Source organism: Aythya fuligula, chromosome 2 (assembly GCF_009819795.1).
Source record: "Aythya fuligula isolate bAytFul2 chromosome 2, bAytFul2.pri, whole genome shotgun sequence".
NCBI lineage: Eukaryota > Metazoa > Chordata > Aves > Anseriformes > Anatidae > Aythya > Aythya fuligula.
In genome coordinates, this window is record NC_045560.1 from 86,103,383 (window position 1) to 86,124,656 (window position 21,274).

General features: G+C 40.0%; 1 protein-coding gene across 3 annotated transcripts; it reads left to right on the top strand.

Moving 5' to 3' along the window:
* The first annotated feature begins 1,800 nt into the window (after nt 1-1,800).
* On the top strand, nt 1,801-14,693 carry UPP1 (uridine phosphorylase 1). Of its 3 annotated transcripts, none has more exons than XM_032182699.1 (8): nt 1,801-1,968; nt 3,631-3,695; nt 6,408-6,525; nt 7,015-7,173; nt 8,208-8,322; nt 8,854-9,063; nt 10,551-10,697; nt 14,136-14,693. In XM_032182699.1, exons 2-8 carry the CDS (start codon nt 3,643-3,645, stop codon nt 14,273-14,275), a joined length of 942 nt encoding a protein of 313 aa, XP_032038590.1. In that variant the 5' UTR covers nt 1,801-1,968; nt 3,631-3,642; the 3' UTR covers nt 14,276-14,693. The 3 variants fall into 3 exon arrangements, with proteins under 3 accessions (XP_032038590.1, XP_032038589.1, XP_032038591.1); XM_032182698.1 differs by lacking the exon at nt 1,801-1,968 and adding an exon at nt 3,187-3,267; XM_032182700.1 differs by lacking the exon at nt 1,801-1,968 and adding an exon at nt 3,313-3,414.
* The last annotated feature ends 6,581 nt before the right edge of the window (nt 14,694-21,274 follow it).

Sequence of the window (21,274 nt, forward strand, 5' to 3'; positions counted from 1 at the left end):
TCTTAAATCCTCATGTCTGCAATGAAGGTGCAGATTTCAGCAAAAGATGTAGAATGAATCCTATTTTTTTTTTCCATAAAGAGTAGCCACTACAGAATTATGATTTTGCAGTTCTTTGCATATTATTTTCAGAGTGTATCTACATATCATGCAATAGCCTGTAGCAAATAAACACTTAGAAACAGAAAACCAGAAGTTCAATATTGGTGCTTTTTTTTTTTTTTTTTTTTTTTTTTTCCCTCCTATTAATAGTTTTAATGACACTAAATGTCCAGAATGACAGAACAACCAAAGTGCAGTAGGTGAATGTCTGAGAAATCTGTGCTGAATTACTGGTTATAAAAATGCTCTGTGGTGAGCAGGAAACAGTAGTCTTTTGGTTGTGAAAGGACAGCCTTCCTTTCCATACATGCAAGTTTTTATCCATGCAGTATAAAAATCTGAAAAGTGAGGCCAGTTACAGTTTTTGTAATCTGTTTCGCCATAATCCTATTATGTAGGGATGTATTTTTCACGCTTCTAAAATAACACCTATGGACATATTTTGTACTTTCATCTTTCCTAAAAAAAAAAAAAAAAAAAAAAGAATGGGAAGCCAAAGATTACAAAAACAGGAAGCTTAAAACCAATTTAAATTTTAAATAACTTTTTCAGGAGGTGACTGAGAGCAAAGGTTACTACAGTAAGCAGTTACTAAATTCAGAGAGATACACTATTTATTGAACTTTTCAGACAAGGCATCTATGGTAACCTGATTGTTCTTTATTTACAAAAGGAGTAATTTACATTGGTAAATGGCATAGTTGAATGACAAGCCTCTTGAAAGCCAAAGCAGAGTTTTCAATGGATCCTGAGACAAAGGAAGTAATACGCCTATTTAAAGGAAAACTTCCCTCTGCAGAATTAAGATAGATTTCTAAGGTGCTTATTTTGGGTCATATACTACCGTAACTTTCAGGCTTTAACAAATAATCAAGGAACAGAAAACAGGAAGATACATGGGGAGACTGAGCTTCTATTTTACCTATTAGAGATTTGAACGGGTGCCAATCTGAACGGGTGCCAGATTTTTCTTAGTTTGTTGAGCAATTATTTTAGTACACCTCCACCTCATGGCTAGAAACACGTCTGTATGGAGGGGATTTCTCTCTTTTATATTCCCATACAAAGTATTTTGGTATGAGATATGAAATTAAGAGGTTTGACTCTAAATGTCCCAACACGTGATGTTGTGATAAATACACTGTGGCAATGTCTTGTGCCCAACGTGTTTGCCCCCAGATGTACAGAAGAATCTCCCAAGAATTACCTGTTATGACAAACTACAGTGTGAACAGGAAAACTGTTTTTAAAAATTGTTTCAGGATTCTGGGCTTAATGTATTTGGTTATGGTGAGAACAATGCTAGTTTTGTGCTTGTGGACTGCTTTATAGTTTTTTGCTTGTTTGTTTTTGGTTTAGATTTCTTGCTAATTGACAGAAAAGGATAATACTTTAATCCTTTTACACTTAGTATAACACAACTGATTCAAGACAGAAACTGAAACAAGTTTATCTTCTACTGAAGAACTCCCGCGTCTCTCTTCATAGATTATACATAACAGTCAAGTCTCCGATTTTTAAGACGGAGCAGTGAAAGTGTTAGGCAAGAGTATTTTCAGTCTCTTTTTCCAGGTTCCTCGGAACTTGTTTCAAACGTGCGGGGCTGCAGCTCTGCCGACAGCTTTTACTCCAAGTATTACATCATTATCACTAGGTGGTGCAGTGGCCGGCTGACTCAGGTTTCTGCTTCCACGGAAATGTTTCAAAACCACACAGCGGGCTCCGCTTTGACACCGGCCTCCCCCCCAGCGTGCTGCCCTGGCTTTCACACGCCTGGGATCGCTGCCGGGAGGCGAAGTCCCAGCGGCGAGCAGCGGCACCCGGCTGCCTCCCTTCCTCCTCGGCACTCCTCGCCAAGGCGCTGAGGTACTGGGCAGGCGAGCCTACTCGCCGGGCAGGAAGGGTACAAGCGGCGAAGGAAGGCTAGAAAGCGCCGCTCACCGGCTCTCGCACCTGTGAGGGCGCCTCCTGCCGTGAGGGGACCCTTGGGGTCCCTCGGGGCGGCGCCTGGGGCCGGGGCCGGCGGGAGGCGGCTCGGCAGCGGCCGGGGAGGGGGGGGGGCCGCGGGGCTCGGCGCGGTTCCCGGCAGGTGAGGGGGGGAGGGAGGCGGGCGGCCATTTCGAGGACGTTGCCGACAGTGCTCAAAGCCAGGCGGCAGGTGAAGAGCATCCTCCTCATCCTCGGCCGTCTGCCGTGGGCACGCAGGGATCGCTTCGCTGCTTCACCGCCGTGTCCTGGCCCCTTGCTGGTGCGCCTCGGGGAGGCACAGCCCTGGAGAAGCGCTGTGCTGCTCCCAGCAGCGGCACCCCGAAGCTCCTGACACCTGTCGCGCAGCCCCAAGGATGCCCGCTTTTTTCTAAACGTGATTTTTATGCTTTACCTCCTTTCACACAGATTGTGATACACGCTCGGTGCATCTAGTAAATGTGAAGTTTAACTTCATTCAATAAAATTCATTGCAAATTCAAATGCATTTCCTTAATTCAGTGGCTTTTAACATGCCATCCTCACCTCATCTTTTTTTTTTTTTTTTTTTTTTTTTTTTTTTTTTTTTGTATTTCGGTTCTTTCAAAATTCACCTGTTTGCAATCCTGTTGCAAAACTGGCTGCTTTCTGTTTCCTTATGGTGTCATCCCCGGGGCTTTAAGAGTTGAGAACCTGCCTCTGGTAGCTACGTGCTGTCAGGCTCTTGGTAAAGGAGGGTAGAGCAAAACTTTGTGATTCAAGACTTCCTGTTAGGGCATTTCCAGAAAGAACCAACTTCTGCACGTAGCCTTAGTCGCTTCTGAAAATAATAACAAATGAATCATCCTCTAATTATGTCTGTCATCGTATTGGTACCAAAGCCCCAGTGATACTTTTGTCTATTCAAATGTAAAGGAGAATGCAGAAGGGAAATTTATTTTATTTATTTTTAATAGGTTAGGGTAATGGATTAGGAAAAAAGAGATATTTAAGATGGATGATGGACTAGAGTGCTGGACCTTCTGGGACTCATATTTGGTTTAATCTTCTTCACCCTGAGGCTGGGCCAGATAGAAATGCTCTTATGATCAGTAGGAGGAGTTTGACAAAGAGAATACAATGAGTAAGATGTTTCCTGGAACTCGGCTTTCAGGCATATGACAGTTAGAGATGAGCTGTGGAGACCTTCTGGAGGCAGAGGTAAAAGGGGACTAGACCAGGTTCAGCCATTGCTGACCATGAGGGAGGTATAGAAGGAGGAGGACTGCCTACCTAGCTTTGAGACTTGCCTCTCTCTGGCCCATAAGCCAGGTCTTGCTTACACTGGAGAGCAGAAGTCGTGGTGAGGTGGGGATTATGTTAGGAGGTGGTTAGTTTTGGTGTCAGTGCTTTGGAAGTGGTGGTGCTCAGCTGTAGGAACGGCACATGCTCGTTTTGCTAGAGTTAGAGAATCTGTAGCATGGCTGAATAGTTTTTTGGTTTTAATATTTATGCCAGTGTCACCTCTGTAGAAGGTTTCTGTCACTGTTATTGATGCATTTTTTTTTTTTAATGTAATTCTAGGTTAAAGCATACATGGCTCCTGGGATCTCAAATGAGAAGAAAAAGGAAGATGAACAGTCTTCAAAGTAAGATTCAAATATTAATTGTCTTGTCCAAGTTCACGCTTACCTTCTTCCTCAAACTGTAAAAATCATTACACAGGCATTTAAGATAAAGTATATGACACAAATATTGATTATAAGATCAAGTATCTACACAGAGTGCTTTTCTGGATAGCCTTTTTCATTTATCATGGCAGTGATTTTTTCTTAGCATAGGTGATGCTTATATGATTTTTAACATGTTGAAATGTTGACTTTGGTTGCTGCCTATAGCTGGACCTATCTGCCTGAAGAATATGAACAAAAATTTCAATCTCTTTGTCTCATCTTTACTTTCAACTTCTTTTAGTAAAATCATATGCGCATGTTTAGTCCACAGATATCCATGTTCTGTTTAAACCCCCAGTAGTTACATTTGCTTTACAGCAGTGTGAGGGAATAAATTGTCTGTTCCATTGAGTTACAGCCCAAGATTTTTATCAGGCAAACTTTGCCTCTACTGTAAATCCTGGGCATTGGTCCCATGTACAGATAGTAATATGCTTACTTTTATTGCTCGTTTTACCCCAGGGTCCAAGTCTGCAATTAGATTTGGATGGACAGATAACAAGTGCAAGCTAGTAACAATGTGTAACTGCAGTGAGACCCTGGGTTGAAGAGCATTGCTGGTTGGATATGAGATGAAAAAGGTAAAATATAGACACAGCTGAGGAAGGAAGCTCTGTGTAGGCCAGGCGTGAAGACAGTGGTGTTGGCACATACCGCTTGACTTTCTCAGTGCTTTTAACAGAGGCCTCGCCTTTTTCCAGTTTATTTCCTGGAGAGAAGCTTTTATTGCTGGTATTCTCATAATGAAGGAAATATTTTTTTGCTTGTCTGAGAACAAATTGTAAAGCAATTTCAAGTCATATCCTATTTGTACCTAAAAGCCATTTCAGTAAACACCATCACAGGCAGCTATTTCATCTGCATTAGTGATCTATTAGGTATGGGAGGAGAGTCTCACAATGCCTAACTAACAGGAATTATTCAGAGAGGGCAGCCTGGGAATTCTGCTCATGTGAGCTGGCAATCTCCTGTCTGCTCCTTGCTGAAGTGCAGTAACTTACTCTTTATTTCTCTGAGTTTACAACTTCCTTGAAGAAGAGGATGAGCTGGGTGGAAGGAGAGGAGAGGAACCACCCACATTATTAGGCTGCTCTTTTGGTTGCTGAGGGCAGTAGTTGGTGGTGGGCAGAGACAAACAGGGTAGATCAGGGTGTATTATGTTGGCTGTAATGGCTGCTGCTGAGTAGTTAGTGGCACTAGAGAGTTTCAAGAACAGAAATGATTTAACTTTGGGATTGTAACTATTTTCTTTGCTTTTTGAGGAACAACTCAGTGAACTCAGTATGGGCAGCTAGCAGATTTTAGACCTCTAAAGGTATCTAGTACATCCTGTACAGGATTGGTACATAAAGACATGGAACCTACAGGAAATCACAGCCCTTCTGAGAAGAATTAGAAGACAGACATGATAACCTAAAACATCTAAAATAACACTAACGCCTATGTGTAGTCTCCAGAGTTGTTCCTGCAAAGTATTTTTTTTTTTTTTTTTATTTTTTTTTTTTGCATAAACTCCAGGCAAACTCTTTTCGTTTGTCTCCTCTGACAAAGCAGTCTGAATTTGCTGAGCTGTGCTGTGTCTGCAGCGAGCGTTCATTAAGCTATTAAGTCATCTTCTTGTGTCTGGAAGATATTTAGTTCTTGATTTCATCTCTCAAAAACTGCTTTGAAGTATTGGTTGGTATTTTATTCTAGCTTGTTATTATTGACTAGTCTTTCCTACTTGTTTCCACTGAACTTGAAACATCAAGCACAGAAGGAAGATGTTTTATGAATCATTTAGCTTGCTTAGTCCACTACCAAATTTTCCATGAAGGCAATTCCCACATGCTAAATAGTTCAGTTTTCCCTCATTGCTTTGGCATTTCCTGATTCTTCAAAAATATTTTTTTTTTTTTAAGGTGTATCACTTCCTTAGAAGAAGCAACTTAAAAGGAAGTGAATTCTTCTTACATTTTCCTCTCTTTCCCTTTTTCTTAAACTATTTTTCTCTTACATGGTTTTTCTTTGCTTCAGATTACCATTTACTTCTTTCCTGTCCTATTTCTGCTCCTCTGTACTCTTGCTACTGATTTCAGGATGTTGATTCTTTCCTTCTGGCTGGATGACAGAGTTACAGTGAGCCAAATTGCCAGATATTCTCTTTGGGCCTGTCTGCAATGCCCAAAACTTCCCACCCTTCTCAAGTGGCTAGGAGGATCACTCAAAACACAAAGGGGTCAGAGTTTGCTTTTCAACTTTGTTGTAGACTGCCAATGTGGTAAGGTGGCCTATGGAATATTCCCTGGTCCTATTCCCATTGCTCTGCTCATCATAATGCCCTGCACTGGTTCACACCTTTAATATTGTTCAAGGTAAAGTTTGTACTCTTGTAAATGCTTCCTGCTGCCTAGACTATTCTTCAGCAATTGCATCTGTGCAGTGTTCAATATCAGATGTGATTCGTTATGCAATTGAAGGTGTTATGAAATTTAGGATTTCCCTAATGTGATGTGTGATAGGATAGTGCAGACATGCTTAGATGTGGTATTTCCCAACTTTTACTGCTTGAATTTGGAAAATTAGGATCTATTTTATACACGTTTTTGTGTATATTTGCTATGTTTCACAATGCTGCTGTCCTGACAGAGGGAATGCGATCCATCTTTGTAACCCTCACCTGGAGAAAATGAAAGAAGACATCCTGTACCATTTTGCTCTTGGGACTGGTACCCATGATTTTCCTGCGTTGTTTGGAGATGTAAAGGTAAGAAGCTGCATTTCATTCGGCAAGCCTAAGGCTTTTCTGCAGAAGGGAGAATACAGCTGTCTTCAAAATAAGATTAAACAAGGCAGCATATCACCAATTGAGGAAGGAGTGAAAAGGAAATAAGACTTGCAAGTTTTTGCTACTATCAGTATCAATTGAGGATAATAGTTTCTGGCTGTCTCTTCATATAGTGAAAAGACAAATGCTGTAGTCTCTATACAGGTAGAATTCCTTTTGGAGGCTTTGAAGTCAATATCTCTATTATACTAATTTAAACAGGACGAAGCCTTTGGATGCTGTATAAAATATATATATATTTTCATAATTTTTCTTAATGGCCTTTTAGAATAATTATGAGAAGAACCACATCTGTGAATAGTTTTGTGTTAACTTCAGGTGTTTGCATACTTATGTTTATCTTTGCATGTTCTTTGATAACCTGAATCATACAAGTGATTTTGTTTTGTTGAATTCCATCCACAACAGTTTGTGTGTGTTGGAGGAAGTCCTTCACGGATGAAAGCTTTTATTGCCTACATAGCTGAAGAACTGGGACTTGGGGACCAAGATGGTGACTATCCTAACATCTGTGCGGGAACTGACCGTTATGCAATGTACAAAGTGGGACCTGTTTTGTCAGTCAGTGTAAGTGACCATTCAAACACAGAACTGGAATATAAAAGTGTCCAGATACCTCACATACGTCATACTGGCCACAGTTCTTTGATGCAGTTCAAAGCAGAAAATATGAATGCATATTCCTTTTAAACACTTAATAGAATCAGGTTTTAGAGGGTTTTCAGCCATGTTCGAAATAGTCCCATGGGCTAATTAAGAATTCCTTTCTAGCCCTTTCTTGTATAAGGGCAGGTCTCCAAAACCCTAATTCCCTTCTTGTCTTATTTTCCCTCTGCATACCCCTGAGGTGTTGCAGGAACAGCCTTATAAATGTTTTGAGCAGACTGACTGTTGTCTTATCCCTACTCACTACCCTGAATAATGGAAAAAAAGATCACCTGATGTATGTGGGGCATTTGAAAAAATGTCTATATCATATCCAGAGCTAAATACCTACAGTGGCATTTTCAAATGTGTTCCCTTAGCTTAAGAGTAGTATTCCATGGTACTTGTGCTGCCAACTCATTTTAAAACTTGTAGCTTTATTTGTAGACAAACTACACACTTGAATTGCAACAACATAAAACTGTAGTATCACTCTGACATTATTAAGCATGTTGAGGTGGACTTACACCTTGCTGAACTTTGTGACTAAATAGGAACAATTGTGTTTTGAAAACCTTTAGCTTAACTAGCCACATTTCAGGTTGGTAAAAAATCAGAGTAGGGTTTTTCTTGTGTTTAAGACAAGTTCTGTGATGAAGGACATTTGAAACCTTAGGAAAGGACACTGATTGTAATTTTGAGAATGTAAATAGGTTGTGATTCAAGATTCTTAGAAATATTGAACTTTATCCATAGTCTGCAAATTCAGTGTGAGTCCTTCTGTTTGTTTTTCAAAGTTTCTTCAGTGGGCCCATAAGGTTAGGGTTTTTGCCAGAGGTAATTAAGAGACATTTGGAAGAAAGTATCAAGAGGGAGATATCGTCTAACTCCTTCTTCCATATGTATTTTGCATTGTCTATGTGAATGTCGAACATGAATTTCTGCTTTCATTTCAGCACGGTATGGGCATTCCTTCTATATCAATCATGTTGCACGAGCTGATCAAACTGTTGTATCATGCCAAGTGTTCCAACATAACGCTTATTCGCATTGGCACCTCGGGTGGAATAGGTATTTCCCCTCTTGATTTCATTTTTTCTGCAAACCAAAGAATGTAGGGATATAGGAATGTAGGGGAATAGAGTGTCTCTTTGAAAGTCAGTGATTTATGGTAAAAACAGTTGTCTGCAGGAGACTGAATACATTTAATCATGTATCTTTTCTTTTATTCCCTGTTCCTAATTGTCCTTCCATATGAAACAATGAATTGTTTTGCTTCTATAATTTTGCAAGGAAAGGTAGTATCAGCTTCTCTGGATAGACAAAATGCATGGAAGAGATATGACAAAGTGAGAAGGACATTCCTGCCCTATATGAAATAACAGAGATAAAAAATCTAAGAGGAAAATGTCAAAGTTTCATTCTTTCAAAAATATTTGCAATAATAAACTGAAGCAGTTAGGCATGCACAAAGAAAAACTCTTTGTGAGTTAAGGGGCACCTTTAAAAGAAGCAGGATAGGGTCGAGATGTGTGTTTTCACGTCTGTGGAAACTAAGCATTAACTACATTATGCAGTTGTGTCTGTTTCTTTTTACTGCAGGTCTGGAGCCAGGCTCAGTGGTTATCACTAGGCAGTCTGTAGATGCCACCTTCAAACCTCAGTTTGAACAGGTTGTTCTGGGAAAAACCATAATTCGCAGCACGAATCTAGATGAAGAGCTAGCTAAAGAGCTGATGCAGTGCAGTAAAGAAATCAATGAATTCAATACAGTCATTGGAAACACTATGTGCACTTTGGATTTCTATGAAGGTAAGGCTGGCAACAGGCCAACAGCAGCATATTGGTAAGCAGCAACAAATCCCTACTGAACTGTATTTTAACATTAAAGTTCTAGTCCAATGAAAATACCACATCCCACGCTTTGAGCTGTCCTGTTGACTATAATTAACAAATGTTTTAATATACTTAAAATCAAACACTGTGCTTAGCAATTTGCTGTATCAAACTTTTAATTTTGTGGGGAATTATTCTACTCACCTCAAACAGGTCCTCTGAAATGCTTATAGTCCACTATACAATTTTCATGAACTTGTCAGTTAGGTATGTCTGTCATAAAATTTCTGAAATTTACTGAGGCGTCCAAGAGTACAAGAGGAGTCACTTGTATCTGTTTTGTTTTGTTTCCCAACTAGTTCAATATCTAAATTTTGTTTGTTTTGTTTGTTTGTTTGTTTGTTTTTTCCCTAAAGGAAATGTTGAAACTTGTTTCCCATGCACAACTGAAGACAATATTTAGCTGAGTTGTGTCAGTCTTGCTACACAGGAGAGGCAAACCTCCAAGGCTTACTATGAATTAGCATGTAGACATTCAATTGCTTTTCTGGTCTCCCAGATCTGTTAATAAAAATCTTCCAAATCTTGCGAGAACGGATTGTAGACTGCACCTGATACTGCTTTCTCTAGCAGTTACTGGCAGTGTGAGGTGACTAAGGGTGCAATGTGCAGGGGAACACACATTGTTACTAGTCTACAAGGTGGGTCAGAAGCAGACAATGTCAGTTTGTGTATCTTTTCAGACACAAAAAGCAAGGCCAAGCAACACCTAAAAAAAAAAAAAAATAGCATCAGGAATGTTCTCAGTACATAAACAAGAACTGAAAAAAAGCTCAGGGATATTAATTTAGAAATACACCTCCTGAAAACAAAAGGATACTGTGTAAATCACTGTGTCATTTAACTATACTGTAGGTAAGGTGCTACCATTTTATCTGTAGGCATTAGTCTTAATTTGAACAAACACATTTTCTCAAAGAATGGTGCTAGTATTCACTATTTACCTTAAGAGACTCCTCACCTCCTTCCTTTGTAAGGTACTATCAGAAAGACATTTTGAGGCCTGGCAGTACTTCTAGGCAATGATTAAACATGCAGGAAAAAGTGCAGCACTTCTGTACAACTTAAAGGAGATGTAGTTTGTTGCAGAGTTCTGACACGTCTCACGTGGGAGAAACTACTTGTTACATTTTCCTGTTTATGAATTTGACAGTTTAAGATGGAGAAGACCAATTAAGTTACTGTGAGTCATATTATAAAAAATGCAAGTAATACACAGAAACTCTAAAAATAGCTAAGAATCACTTCGTCTTATTTCTCTTGCATGTGAAAAAGATAGTAGTAGTAAATAGCAGTAAAGCCTGGACACTGTATAGGGGAAACTGCAATAATTGGGTATTTTAGAAATTGAATTTGTTCTGTGACGTCCTCAATCTGAAAATTTCTCCAAAATGGCTTTGCAGGACAGGGCAGGTTGGATGGTGCAATCTGCTTATACAATGAAGAAGAGAAACTGCAATATTTGAAAGCGGCTTATGATTCTGGCGTCAGAAACATTGAGATGGAATCTTCTGTCTTTGCAGCAATGTGCAATCTGAGTGGTGTCAGAGGTAAGCTAACATGAATTTGCTTTATTCAAGCTAGAGGATTTTTTTTTTTTTTCTGCAGTGCTGGCAATTTCTGGCACAAACTGTGAATGTGGCTTTAATAGACCTTCTGCATGAAACATCTCTGGTTATAGTTCTGTTACTGTAACTGCTTGATTTGTGTCATATGTATTCAAATCTTATGCAAACTGCTTCTCATATTTCTTGTATAGTTTAGGCCTGGTCATTTGTTATTCCAGCCCTTGGCAAGCACACAAATCATAAAAATACCTAATTACCCTATAGAACTAATTTGTTTTATTCATTTAGTTCTTGAAGTTTGCTGGAAGCACCTGTTTAATTTAATCAAGCAGCTGATTCTCATATATGTAAAATTTTAATCACTTCCTATACATTCATACATGTTTCGCTACTGGAAGGAGGGCCAGGCGTCATGGAAAGAATACAGGGATGCTGTTCGTGTTTGTAGGGACAAAGTTCGAGTGGCCAAAGCACAGCTAGAGTTGAAGCTGGCTGTGTCTGTGAGAGAAAATAAAAAGGGTTTTTTTAGATATATAAATAGAAAAAGGAGAACTAAAGAATACATAGGGCCGCTCCTTGATAGGGAAGGTCTCCTCACAGACGATGACGTAGGCAAAGCAGAGACGCTTAACGCCTTCTTTACCTCTGTCTTCAATGCCGATGATGGGCTTCGGGACCCAGGGTGCCCTGAGCTGGAGGACCGGGACGGTGGGGATGACAAACTCCCAACTGACCCTGAACGTGTGCGGGATTTGCTACTCCACCTGGATCCCTACAAGTCCATGGGTCCGGATGGGATTCATCCCCGGGTGCTGAAAGAGCTGGCAGATGTCATCGCGGAACCTCTCTCAATTATTTTTCAACGATCCTGGGAATTTGGAGAGGTCCCGGTAGACTGGAAGCTGGCAAATGTTGTGCCGATTTTCAAGAAGGGTCAGAAAGAAGACCCTAGCAATTACAGGCCTGTCAGTCTCACGTCAGTGCCTGGTAAAATCATGGAGAAGTTGGTTCTTGGACTTATTGAGGCGCACCTGGGGGACAAAGCAGTCATTGGTCCCAGCCAGCATGGGTTTGTGAAGGGTAGGTCCTGCCTAACTAACCTGATTTCCTTTTATGATAAGATCACCCGTATGGTGGACCAAGGGAAACCAGCTGATGTGATTTTTTTGGACTTCAGCAAGGCTTTTGACACGGTTTCCCATAGGATCCTACTGGACAAAATGTCCACCATACAGCTAAATAAAAACATCATACGATGGGTGAGCAATTGGCTAACGGGCAGGGCCCAAAGGGTTATGGTAAATGGAGCTGCGTCAGGCTGGCGGGCGGTCACCAGTGGGGTCCCTCAAGGCTCCATTTTAGGGCCGGTACTTTTCAATATTTTTATAAACGATCTGGATGTAGGAATAGAGGGTATTTTGAGCAAGTTTGCTGATGACACCAAACTTGGAGGAGTTGTGGACTCAAATGAGGGCGTAAAGGCCTTACAGAGGGATCTGGACAGGTTGGAGAGCTGGGCGATCACCAACCGCATGAAGTTCAATAAGAGCAAGTGCCGGGTCCTGCACCTGGGACGGGGAAACCCTGGCTGCTCGTACAGACTGGGCGATGAGACGCTGGAGAGCAGCCTAGAAGAGAGGGATCTGGGGGTCGTGGTAGACAGCAAGTTGAATATGAGCCAGCAGTGTGCCCTGGCAGCCAGGAGGGCCAACCGTGTCCTGGGGTGCATCAAGCACGGCATCGCTAGTAGGTCAAGGGAGGTGATTGTCCCGCTCTACTCTGCGCTGGTGCGGCCTCACCTCGAGTACTGTGTGCAGTTCTGGGCACCACAGTATAAAAAGGACATGAAACTGTTGGAAAGTGTCCAGAGGAGGGCTACGAAGATGGTGAAAGGCCTGGAGGGGAAGACGTACGAGGAACGGCTGAGGTCACTGGGCCTGTTCAGCCTGGAGAAGAGGAGGCTGAGGGGAGACCTCATCACAGTCTACAACTTCCTCGTAAGGGGGTGTCGAGAGGCAGGAGACCTTTTCTCCATTAACACTAGTGACAGGACCCGCGGGAACGGGGTTAAGCTGAGGCAGGGGAAATTTAGGCTGGACGTCAGGAGGGGGTTCTTCACAGAGAGGGTGGTTGCACACTGGAACAGGCTCCCCAGGGAAGTGGTCACTGCACCGAGCCTGTCTGAATTTAAGAAGAGATTGGACTGTGAACTTAGGCACATGGTCTGAACTTTTGGGTAGACCTGTGCGGTGTCAAGAGTTGGACTCTTGACACCCTGATCCTTAAGGGTCCCTTCCAACTCAGGATATTCTATGATTCTATGATTCTATGATATCAAATTGAAAACTGATGTATTTTGTGTAGACTTAGAGCTGTAATTCCTAAATAGTTAAAGATCTTTGGAAGCATCATGAATAAACCATTCCTAATTATAAAATGAGATTTTAATATTTTTTCATAAGCTAATTTTCAGTGAATTTTGGTGAAGAGAAAAAAAAAAACAAAAAAAACAATTAAATATGATGCAATACAACATCTATTCACTTACCATGTTAACTGTAGTCTCTCACTTTCCTTGGCAGAGAATCTGCTAATTCAAAACATCTTTGTTTCTCAAACTTCCTTAGGTACAAGGAGAAGGAAATTAACAAAAATAAGGAAAAAGGCCGATGCTTATATTGAACACCTTCTCTTCTAACTGACATGAGAGTTGTTAAAAATCTAGCCCATGGTATCAGTAATCCATTAGGTAGCGCGCTCCTTTTTGCTGTCTGTACTTTGGAAGTTTGCAACGTGTGTTAATGTTCATGCTCTGCAAACTGTCACCAGCAGAAGCCCAGGTACAGAAGAACAACAGTAGAGATCAGCTTGAGTGAAGGGAGGGATTTGGTGCTCTGGTTATCAAAAAGTAGCAGGTTAGCCTGAGATAATCCACAAGATCCTCATCTATTTTCCAGGCTCCCACAAATGCTGAAACAGTTTATCTGCTGGCTCCTGGATTTACAGTGTAGGAATTCAAGTTAGGGGTAAGGCAGATGACAGTGGGCAGCAAATATCTGCTAGAACAGACAGTTCTCTGATCAGTTCCTACCAGTCAAGCCCTGGATAGTTACGAAATATAATTCCTATCTAGAAAAACATGAGTTGTGAGTATAATGAGTATCTGGAGATGCCTAAGAGCTCTTGCTCTGCTAATGTATTGATCAGTTGTCTTAAAATTTTTGTAACTTTTTTTAATGTCATCCATAGCATGCTAGTCCTGTAGTGTTTTATGGTACTGTACACTGTTTTCTAGGGTTTGTTTTCTATCACATGTTCTCATCTCATAGCTGTTTGTTCAAATGTTTATCAGTTTGGACTGTTGAAGTGCCAGAATGTCATTCCTATCTGTTCATTTCATTCCTGTCTTTTCATTTCTAGCTGCTGTAGTGTGTGTCACTCTTCTGAATCGTCTTGAAGGGGATCAGATTAGCAGCTCACATGACATACTTGTGGAGTACCAGCAGAGACCGCAGAAATTAGTGGGATATTTCATTAAGAAAAGTCTTGGGAAAGTATGAAATGTCCACCTTTGGTTTTTTTAGAAGCAGAAGGCTTTTATACAGCTGAAGTTATGGTCATAACTTCAGTGCATTAAAGATCTTTTGCTTCAGAATAGCTTACAGCATTCTCTGTGTCTGTGGAAGTTAATCACGTATGTCAATGTGCTTTGGAAACTGAATGTGCTGAATGGACTTCAGTTAAGATTAATTTAGTTTTGTGTTGCTGGGATTTAAGACTCACATTTCTGTGAACTGGAAAGTGGATCTGTTGTGAAGGACAAGCTTGCTATAATGTATGAAAAAGCTTTATTTATCCCTGCTGCTAAGAAGAAAATCAAATGTGTCTTGCAAAGTACTTGCAAACCACCAAATTAAAATTAACTTAAGAATGCTAATCCTTTCACATTGTATTTTAAATATATATATATATAATTGCCTTTGTTGCTTTACTTTATAAAGAAAACTTAGAGTGAATGTAGATTATTTTTTCCAGACTTCGACAGATAAACAGTATTATTTTCATATATTAAAATTTCATGAAATTGCAAAGTGTGAGACTAAATTTCCTCAGGATTAAGGACTTGACACTTATGTGTTGAACATCTGTACTTCTGAGATCCTGAGTTAACCCAATAAGGTCATTCATGTCCTATTTTAACTATGCCATTGAATCAGCATCCAGGAAACACATTGGAATTTTGCATTGAAGAACTTGAAATCTTTTGCTGAATCCTGGCTCCTGCTGAGTGAAGAGGAACCACAGGCATTCAGGAGATGCACAGCATCTTCACAGGACTGCATGATGGTAGTTCATTTTCTTCCTCACATTTTGTTCCTTTTTGAATTGGTTTTCATCTCTACTCTTGCAACTTCTTCAGGAAAAAGGGAGAATACCTATTGACTCTACATGCCACCAAAACTATTTCTACAAAGTTTTCTGCACTCATTGGCCTAGCACTTGTTTTTTATTCTTATTTTTAAATCATGGTCATTGCTGCTTTGTGGTTAAGAGTATAAATATGTGGTCAACTAAAGAAAAATGTGTTTATCTCTCTCTCTACTGCAAGGGATAGTCCAGCTGCTTTTTTTTTTTTTTTTCTTAATATCCAAACATGGTTTAAATTCCTGTGATTTACTAATTTAGTTCCCTTTCAGTTTTAAAAACAGATTTTCTCATTTTATGTTCAGGATATACAACAAAGGTAAGCTTTTCAAAAGAGCTTATTTTCATTTCCCCTGGTTGACGGAAGAAGGTGGGAGGGAAGGATTCCACATTTTGTTTGAACTGTTCCTCCCTTACTTAAAAAAAGAAAAGGAAAATCTGTGGTTAGCTGTGCCCAGTAGTTGCCTGGGCATTGTGTGAAACCCTGTGAGGTCCCCAGGAACTGTGTGGCAAAGAGCATTCTTGCCTGCAACCTCCTGTTCCCAGACCAGTAGGAAGGAAATAAAAATGAGATTGCATAAGAAGCAACGTGCCACCCTCAAGGCTGACGAGGAGCCTACACGGAGTTGGTTGGTATGGGTTTGGAAGAGAGAGCCCTCAGCAGACTCTCCTTCCATGTTCTCCTTCCCACTGTTCCTTAGGACATTGTACTTTTCTTCCTGCTAAGATATTTTTCTTCTGTGCTTTCTGAAGGTGAAGTAAGGGGATGTATGGTTTAAGAAAAAGAAAATTAGAAATCAAAGGAAAACAAGTGTCCTGTTGTTTTCCACTGTTCACCATTCTGTAATACTATATTCCTAATACAAGAAGGTGCTACATAAACACATCCTACATGCAAAAAAACCCCTCCTCTTAACTTCAGAGGAAACTTGCCAGAAAGCTACCCTGATAAGAACAATTGCATTATCCCTGGTGACTGCAGCTGGACAGAAAGATAAAGAAATGACTCAGCTGTGTGCATCCGGTGGTGCAGCTACCTTCCTGTGGGTTTTACAGAGAGGTCCATAAAGAATTCTAAAATATTTAACAGGCTTTTATATGCAAATTAATCTTTATTTAAACTTATTATTCTTCATGTATCATATAGAAAATCAGCATATGTAGGCTGCAGAACATGAATTAGGATTTGGAGCAGTGATATTTTTAAAGTTACAAAGAACTTGCAATACATGTTTGATGTTAGATGGTGCAGCGTCTCTTGGTACTTCTGCAAATCCTGCAAACACCAGAAAACTCAATTTCAAACCAAAGGCCCACTTCTGCTGTCTGTGTCATGATCTATCTAGAAATACACTACAGAATCAGGTTAGTGCAGAGATCAGAAGGGATAAAAGCCAAGGAGGAAGGCAGAAGATGTAACTAAGATGGAAACATGAAGGGAGAAAAGAGCTGGGTTTCTACCGATGGTCTGTTTATTGATTCCTGGTATTCTTCTGGCCTTACCCCTACTTTTTGTTAAAGAAATGGTTGAACCATGATGAAAGCAGGTTAAAACATATTTATTTCACATTTGAAAGAGGCTGAGAATGGGCAGTAACTTGATTGGGGATTTGAAGAAATAAATCTCTGTTTTTGGCATCTTGAAGTACTTCAGAGAAAGATTTCCTTTAATGGAAGTTATGAGAAGTCCTAAAATGAAGATTACAGAATGACCTATTGCCAAAAGTGCTTGGCAAAAAAGTATGAAAGTATGAAAAAAAGTATGAAAGTTTTTATCCTGTAAAAAAATAAGTAAAATAATTCTTACCTGAGGATATATTCAGTATTTCCTGAAAATGTAATTATACACATTTAATGTGCAATATATTTCTAAACGTTCTTCCTGAGTCCTTTCAAGGGCTTGTCAGTGGGTTTTGTAATAGTTGCATTTTCATCTCAAGCCCTCGTGGATCTGAATATGCTCCTGAATCAAACTCTTAAAGACCTGCAGTTCACACAGCTGAACTGGAGATGTGTTTCATTTCCACTGACAAGCAGGGAGAAAGAAAACACTGAGCAAATGTGTGGACGTGCCCATCAGCACTCCCTTCTGTCCTGAATGCAGCAGTCTTGGAACTGAGAGCAGCTGTGCTTTGGGGACCAGATCTGCATGCAAAGACTGACTGCAAGAAAGTACAGAAGTGTAACTTTATGATACGACTGCTGTTTGGTACAAGATGCTGAGTTTTCCTTTCCCTGAAAGTTTCTTGGTCTTTAAGTTGGAGTGATCTAAATATGTGCTCTCTCTTTCATATTTCATATGAAATGAAATATGAAATTCACTTCATATTTCATTTCAGAGTACAAATTAAACTACAGTTAAAAAGAAGTCCTCTGCCTGTGGTGCAATCACGAGAAAGCAGATCACTGAACAAAACATTAAATCTGAAACTCTCGGCTACAGTATCAGCAGGAAGAGTAGTGCTGACAGGGGCAATGCTTCTGCTCAGGCTACAAACAAAATGCAGCAGCAGAAACAGACAGACAAAGCTGGCTTTACACGACACAGAAACCTGATTCCAGATGCTTCTGGTCAGCTTGTAACTGAGAAAATTTTCCAAAGTTTACCATCAGCCTGTCATATTCAATTCCTAGAGCTGCCCAGAAGCTTGCACCACCTACTGGCCTCTTTGTATGATTCGGACAGCTTTGTTAAATGCAGAGCTCCATTTTAATCAACCTTTATTTGGCTTTGCCCACAACTAACATTTTTCATCATATCCTAACTTTGCACACAGGAAGCCTCTCTCAGGAAAGAAGCTGCTAATTGCAGTCATCCTGCCAGCACTTTGCAGAACAGGGCTGTGCCATGTCAATATCTACCAGTAGTGCTCCTAGTACTCCTCATGCTGTTAAAAGGAAAGCCTTGTGATCATGCAGCAAGCTTTGAGAAACAAGTTGTGGGTGGTGTTAGGAAAATATGCTAGTTTACCTGATTCCCAGCCATATTCTCACACAACTAGACTGCATTCCCGTCTACCAAACAGTATTTGTAGCTCCTGGCCTTTAATCTCTTTAACATATAAAACCAAGTTTCTTTGAATGTGCTTGGCAACTGAATTTCCATTAGCATATATTAAAACTGTAGGCTAGACATGGCACGCTGATGTTATCATAAAGTAGTCAGGTTTTAAAACCCAAGCTGGGTGCTGGCAGAAGTTTTGCTGCCTCTTCTGCCCCCATAGCTCTGGATGTCCCACATACACAAAAAAAATAAACATCTGAGTCAGCACTATGGCAAAGCTAAGCTAGGCAGAAACAAAAGAGCACAGGTCACTCTGTCCTCCCTTGGCAATCTGATTTTGAACATGTATATACTTTTTTCAATTCCAGAAGGAATGAGTGGAGCACGTAAATAAGAGCTTCTAATTTGCCCTGTAATGTTCAAGATGTTGCTGTTGACTACAGCCACTCTGTTATGGAGCCCTTATAGCATATCATTTATTTAGCCTGCCAGCAACTGTGCTACATTTGAATCTTTTTAAGCTCTTTGTACACGTAACTCCTAAACAAACTTGCTATTTAAGAGCAGTACTTACACAGGATACTGCCCAACTCTGTAGTGATGAAGCCTAGAGCATGCAAAAGAGGTTCTAGGATGGCAGCAAAACAGATGACGTTTTTCCAAAAATATTTAGAACCAAGTTGTTTTTCCAGCATATCTGATTAATTTTTAATATTATCGTCTCTTTTGTGCCAAGGCTTTTCGGGGAGGTTGATTTCATGTTTCTCATATTTCTAGAGCATTGCAAATAATACAATCAAGCTCACAGTTCTAAAGCAGCTTGTTTTAGAAGTATTTTCCCAAAATGCCAACAAAGGGATTGTTCTTGGGTGGATGTTTATGAGGTTATCTTTTTCTTTAATAATTTTGTTCTAGAAGAAGAAGTCTACTACTAGAGAACACCTTACTAGGCAATAATTAATTTCTTTAGGAAAGGATAATGACACGTGAGGGTAAATGAAATTAACATCTCCCTGGTCATTTTGTCTGTCAGATGTCTTAAATAGTAAAAATGATGAGTCATTAATTAGTATTGACTATTAATTGCATACAAAACACTTGTTTCCTGTACCAATGAAAAAGCTGTTCAGCATTAAAAATTGGAAGGCAATATTTATGAGTTTGTAATTATATAGAGCATAATTAATTATGTACATCACACGGTCAGATGAGCAGGGATTTTGCAGGATTACATGCTCAAAATAATTTGGCAAAAGGTTCACATGAACTGTTTTAGCTTATTTACTATCAGGGACTGTCTTCCATATCAGTTGTTTTAGTAGCTACTTGAAATTCATTATACTGACTGATTAGTTTATAATTTCCTACAAACCACCCAGTATAGGTTCTGGTCCCCAGCTTTCCAAAATGGCTGTGTGAACCCATATATATATATGTGAATATATGCATATACCTGTACGTATATTCACAGCATTCAAGTATTGACAAATACTTGTTTAAAAATGCATACTTAGACTGTGCACAGAAATTTCATCTCAGCTTTCTCAGAATTTCATCTTCGCTCCTGGAGAACAAGGCTACTGCTATACAAACTCTGAAATAGCAGGGATTTTAGCATTGCTCAGCTAGAAGCAAAACCGTCCCTTATGCAAGCAGCAGCTGCGAAGTGGAGCTCCTCCGTGAGGCATGTTCTTCCTTTTGGGCTCTTTGCCCAGATGCTCTCCGACACAATGTGCATGCCATGAGGAGGGCCCCAGGACAAGGAGAGGTGGGGGGCATGATGGGAGAGGTGAGGTGTGGGGGCACAGCAGCAGTCCTGAGGCTATTTACATTTCTATTTAAAGATAAGTGATTACTCCTGTAAGGACTAATTTTCAGAAAGGGAAGGGAAGGGAAGGGAAGGGAAGGGAAGAGTTAAAAAAAAAAAACAAAAAAAAACCACAAACAAACAATTGCAATTTGCACCATTTCAAATACAAAGATTTTATCAGGTTAATCAGTCAGTTTAACATGAAGTGGAGTACATAAGCACCACAGCATGCTCTGAAGTGCCAAATCTGGGAAAGGAAAGCTCAGGCACTGGACATAAGACATCATTGGAACATTCTCCCATGGAAACTAGAAGAGCTCAGTGGACCTACAGATAAAAAATTGCTCACAGTAGAAGCATCAAACTTTTTAATTTTTTAGATTGCCTTCTTAGCTTAAATCTAGTGGAAGTCAGATTCCTTATTAATGACTTCTATATCTCTAAGTACTTGGAGATTTCACTCTTTAACAAGGAAAAATAGCCATGAATGTTAAGATGTCTCTTTCATTCAATCATAATAAAATTTGCAGAAAGTGTAATGAAGCAATTTGCTCAGCAGTAAGAGAAAATACATAAAACTTGTTCAGACACAGCACTGTCCTAATCAGCATGCATGTGCAATTCCTGGTTCAGATTTTGGGTTACTTGAATCACCTAATATAGGACCTGTGCTATGTCTCTCCACTGACTCTAGAGAGAGCTTTTGGGGATCAGATTCTATCTCAGGCAGTTTGTTTGGGCAGAGCAAAATGCACAGAAGGTTTACTCTTCTGCTCAACGTGATATCCCCAATCAGTAGGACAGTCATCCTCACCCCATGCTAATTAATGAACACAGTTTTCAGACTCTTCAGAATATTCCGTTTTAAGTAAGTTATGTGTACTCAGAAAGGAAAAAAAGTAAAGGCAAACAAACACTCACCATAGGATAAAATTAAATATAGTCATATGATGATGTGACAGGACCATCACAATGCTAGATGTGTCCTTACAAGGATATTCTAGAATTAGACAGACATTTTTTAGGGCTATGTGGTTAGGCAGTGCACTTATTTTCCCACTTTTCTTTTTAGAATATGCATATGAAATGACATTAATGCTACAGTGACAGAAAGTCATTCAACTCTGGAAAAAGACAAAGGTGGTGTAAAAAATATCCCCCACAACCCCCTCCCCCTCCCTCCCCCTCTCCCCTTCTCCCCCCCTCCCCCATTTGCATTCATTTTTTATTCCAGAAAAATAGAAACAAGTGCAGAATGTATGCTGTGGAGTTAAGCAGCCTGAAGGCATAGATATAAACCCATCCCCTCACTGTTCATTG